Source organism: Sinocyclocheilus rhinocerous, unplaced genomic scaffold, assembly GCF_001515625.1.
Source record: "Sinocyclocheilus rhinocerous isolate Xijiao unplaced genomic scaffold, SAMN03320098_v1.1 scaffold7810, whole genome shotgun sequence".
In the NCBI taxonomy this organism is placed as follows: Eukaryota; Metazoa; Chordata; class Actinopteri; order Cypriniformes; family Cyprinidae; genus Sinocyclocheilus; species Sinocyclocheilus rhinocerous.
The window spans coordinates 23,283-28,185 of record NW_015655528.1 but is presented as its reverse complement, the minus strand read 5'-3'; the positions used below and the strand labels follow the sequence as shown (position 1 = coordinate 28,185).

General features: G+C 42.0%; 1 protein-coding gene and 1 pseudogene across 1 annotated transcript; one reads left to right on the top strand and one right to left on the bottom strand.

Annotated features, from left to right (window-relative positions):
- Window positions 1–163: 163 nt before the first annotated feature.
- On the bottom strand, window positions 164–1,009 carry LOC107718370 (uncharacterized protein PF11_0207-like). Its single transcript, XM_016525415.1, has one exon. The coding sequence runs from the start codon at window positions 1,007–1,009 to the stop codon at window positions 164–166; it is 846 nt and encodes a 281-aa protein (XP_016380901.1).
- Window positions 1,010–2,622: 1,613 nt separating this feature from the next.
- LOC107718369 (neoverrucotoxin subunit alpha-like) lies at window positions 2,623–4,703 on the top strand (annotated as a pseudogene).
- Window positions 4,704–4,903: the final 200 nt, after the last annotated feature.

Here is a 4,903-nt window from a genome sequence, read left to right as displayed (position 1 = left end):
CATCCTGGCTAACTGGCACCACTTGGGTGAATTTGGCAATGTTCCTGGCGAAGTTTGCCGAGGTCTTTGAGGTCCAAGCCATGCGATGATCTGTGGCTGGCTGGAGCAGGTTCTTTTAGCTTTGTCGTGAGGTAAAGTTCTTCAAAGGGAGCTGGTGAATGTTTCAGCACTGCCCCCTCCCCCTTTGATCACGTGTCAGTCCAGGAACAGGGGACCCGGTCCTGCTCAGCAGGGGTGAGACTGGTGCCCGTGGTGTCCTTGTAGTCTCAGGGCGCAGCTCGTTGGCATGTCTGAGTTCCTCTCTGATGCTGTCGGACTCCTCTTTGATGTGGGGTGAGACTGGTGGCCGTCGTGTCCTTGTAGGCTCAGGGTGCAGCTCGTAGGCATGTCTGAGTTCCTCTCTGATGCTGTCGGACTCCTCTTTTATGTAGTCCAGCTGTAGTGATAGACGGCTTATCTCATTCCTTGACTCATCCAAGTGAGTTTCAAGGGCTTTAATTCTGCCGTTCTTGCCTCTAAAGTCTGTCTTTGCCTTTTCCAGGAGCTGTTCTGCATATTGTAGCTTGTTGGAGAGATCAGCGTAGTCTGCCTTGCCTTGTTCCATTTCTTGGGTAGTAGCTGCTAGGGTCCCTTTTAGCCTGGTGATCTCCTCCTCGGCGCCTTGTTCCACCTCATCGGTCCCTTCCCGTCGTTCCTGAGCCTCCATTTCTAGCTGCTCGACGCGTCGTTGTGCGCGTGTTAGCTCCTGCTGGAGATGGGCGGCGTGCCTGTCGCTCAGCTTGAGGGTGGCGATGAGTGTGTGGCTTAAGGAGCCAGTGATCTTGGCTAGTTCTTTGTGACTGTAGCTCTGACTTGGGTCTTGTCTCATAAATCTTATGTTGTCATCCAGCTGGTCCTGTGTCTGATGCTTCAGTGTTTCAGCAGCCTTAGGTAGGAGGCTGTCTGTTGCAACACTTAGCCATGTCTCGAGGTCCTCCCAGTGGCCAACAGAGTCTGTTGTGCGAGACATGTTTTGACTCGGTGAGGGAGATCTAGAACATAGACTGACACAGACCTTGAAGAGGACAAAACAAACAAGGCAAAACAGAGGTATAAGTGTACAATGTCAAGTGTGGTTTGACGTTGAGTGTGTAATGGGCAGGTGAGTGTGGTTCTCAGCGACTGTGATCCTCTGGTGGGCGTGCTTCTAATTTGTGGTCTCTGTGGGGAAAATTAGTAAGCACACGCACAGGTAGCACAGTTAGAGAACAGAGGGAGAAAAGAAGAATAACAAACAGAGCAAGGAACAGAATTATAATTGGCTGCTTCCACTTTTTCAAAGAAAGATAAGAGCTAATGGTAAGATGAGAGAGAAAGACAAAACAAAATACCCTTTTCTTCATAAATTAATCTACAGATTTTCTGCAATTAATACAATAACGTTATTGTAGATCTCGGCGGATCTAAGCACTTTGTGTTAGCCTATATAGACAGAAAAAAAAAACACATGGATTTAACCACAATTCTACTTGATCAAGCTTTCACAATTCTCCCATAAAATAACGTTCAGACACTCTCTCTGAGCTCCGCGTTTCAAGTTCACTAGTTTTTAGTGAATAAATGGCAGAGGAGTATCAGTTAGCTAATCTAATATTCTCAAACCAGGCAGATACATAACGTTAGCATAGTTCGGTAAGAAGTGGGACACGCACACTACAAATCAAACTATGAAGGCCTTTTGAAAGAAAGGAAAACGAGGAACACGCTCACTTCTTTCTTGTGCGCTTTTAGAGCGACTAACTCTTGTCTCAACAGACAAAATTTAAATGTTTTACTGCAGTTCTCTTCAACACGCTGGCATGCCACAATAAAGTATACAGTAACACAACAACTCTGTTTCTGTGTCTCTAATATATTCTCCGGATAAAAATAGAAAAGATTCAACCCACAATGTCTTGGTGTTATGAATTATAAGTCAAATTTGCTCGCATTCTCCACCATAGTGTAGGAAAATTAACTCTTTTGAGAGGGGAATTCGAATCTGAAAATTCAAAGTCAACCTGATTACAACTGATTCCAAATTTGATATTTTACACTTTATCAACTGTTCGTCCAGCGAGACGTTAACATCAGTATATCTTAACAATTTGGATATTTATATTATGTCCTGGCCACGGTCATAATAACTGTTAGTGATGATTGTTAAGCTACGAGCTAGGTAGCACGATCTGGGCAAAGTTTTAACTTTTAAAATACACGACACAAGACAATGATTCTTATAATGAAACATGAATTTATTTGAACTACTCTATAGATTACATGGAACTAAAACTATCAAAAGCACACAAACACACATACAGTTCTGAAGATGAGAGTTTAACGGAGTTTTAAGAAAATCCCAAAGATCTAGTAAGTTACTCGTTCTTAGATCGCACCAAGAAAATCACAAAAGCAGAGATTTGGCTTATCTTTAGTTGCTTAAGATCGATTCAGCACCAGTTTCAGCAGATAGAAGATTTTGTTTGTTACTTGCGTTTGAGCTGGAAAGCTAAGAGGGGTTTCCTTTTCTGCCTGAGGGAATCCCGAAGCCTCTGATTGGTTGCCGATCTGTCGTTTGGATGTCATCTTTTTGGGAGAGCCCTCATGGTAAATGGTTGGTTTCCTTGTGACTTAGGAGCTTCAGAAGTCGGTTGCCTTAGGTACGGAGAGTGATGCTTAAAGTTCTTCTGAGAGTTTCTTTGCTTGGCTTTAGACTTTGAAGACTTCGGCGTTCACAAAGTTTCAACGGAAGGTTTGAGTTCTGGAGTCTCGCTCGCGTGATGTTACAGCGTGTGAGCACTTTGTAGCGCGGTCAACAAGGTGAAAGAGCCAAAGATCAAGAGAGCGAGCGAGCATCTGTTCAGGCATTGGGTTTTTACAGAAGAATGCAGTCCAGAAATTCACATGCACATTTTATGGTGATTTCCAGTTACCGTCTAACCCGACCTCTTTTGAAGATGCACTGAAGGTTTTCACTGATCTTCCAAAACTGCTGGGAGAAAACAAAGAGCTGATGGTTCCTCTGAGAGTTTGGCTTTATCCTCTGGACAAACTTTACTCAAGAGCTTCAAAACTTCAGAAAGACATCAGCATGGATCTCATTATTAAAACTGAATCAATGATTGGGAGTTTAAATACAGTTGAGATGAGATGCAGTGATCTTCTGAAAGACTCACCTGCTTCAACTTTTGCTGAATTTTGTGATAAAATCCTGCAAATGAAGCAAAACTGCTGTGAGTACAAGCTGAGACTGGTGGAGAAACTCGGCTCTCTGCTGCCAAACATCCGTGGAGACGTGATGAAGGAAACAGCACTGAATGATCTTCTAAAAGATCATAATAAATCTCCATTCAGAGGACGAGACCTGGCAGAATGGCTGAAAGAGAGAGAAAGAGAGTCTGAGATCATTAAATCAGTCATCAGACGGCTAAAGGATTATGGTGCAATAGTAGAAGTCAATCTAGATGCCATCTGGATGAATCAGGAAGATGGAAATCTGATCTGTTACACATTCACATCATTGAACTGAACAGATGTGATGCTGCTTCAACAAAAGGTCTATCTGAATCCTTCAGCAAAAGGAGAAACTGATGAGTACAACCCTGATTCAGAACAAAAGTCTTGGCTCAGCCCTGATGCCAAAAAGAACATGAAGAGCAACTTAGAGGTATTTAAAAAGTTGATGGATTTAGAAGATCATAAATCAGACATGTTCATTGTGTCCTCAAGAGAGATGAAGAATAATCCTGCCTCCTATATTCTGCTGTATGAACATGGATGTGATGAAGCTGTTTGCTTTATTCCTCCATCCAAAGCAGTCTGTCCAGTCACTGAAGAGGTCACAGAAAACACTGTGGTTCTGAAGGTTCCTCCAGTGTGTTCTGCTACAGTGGAGCTGAGATTACTGTATAAACCGAAGCAGGACTCAGTCTGGACATCTGAACCTGTGATGAAGGATCAAGACGTAGTTACTCTGACTGATCTGAGATCAGGAACTGAATACGAGATCAAATGTGCAGCGCTGGGGAAACTCAACTACACCACAGACAGTGACGTCACTGAAACTGTCACAGAGGTATGATCTTTCAGCAAAAATCATCTGAGAATGTGTACCTTATCTTGGTTATTTGCAATGTTTTTAATTTGTATTAAATGGTTCTTTTAGGTAAGGAGCAGTATTGGTGAGTCATATTTTTACTACCTATAAGTTGTAGCTAAACATTGTTAAATTATGGAACTTTGTGGCAGACATGGTTCATTTAAGCTTGGAAGACTTAAACATTGGAAGTGTAGTGGCTGTAGTGAAGTGCATGATGAAGGAGATTACCAAAAATAGTCTTTAATGACAATAAATCCACACAATAAACAGGAGACCAATGGAGAGAAACACAACCACATAGCATTTACGAGAACGATTAATTAACAACCAATGAGACTAACTAGGGAACTCAGGCAAGCAAATGGGAGCAGGGAGAAAAAGAAAAAAAAACACAAAACAGAACATACTTGTGACAAAAGTGAGACTATGAACAAAAAACTAATATATTTGTGTGTTGCAGGCATTGACTTTGAAGGAGACGGTCACTTGACTACATTTAGCAGCACTGGGGGTCGTTGGTCTCCAGTTTCTGAATCTTCCCAGTGTATGTGCCTCTTTTTTCTAAAAAATTTAATTTTGAGCGTGAGACTATTGAAGATGAATAAACTTGTTACAGACATAATTTCAGTGGCTTAGCTGATTTATTGTAAACATTGTGAATAGTTATGTCATGTCCCTTTCCAATGTCTTTGCACACATATGCAGATAAACTGGTGCTTTGACATGTTAACTGGCTTTGCATGATATTAGTTGACAGATTAGATGTAACTTTACACAGACAAGTTC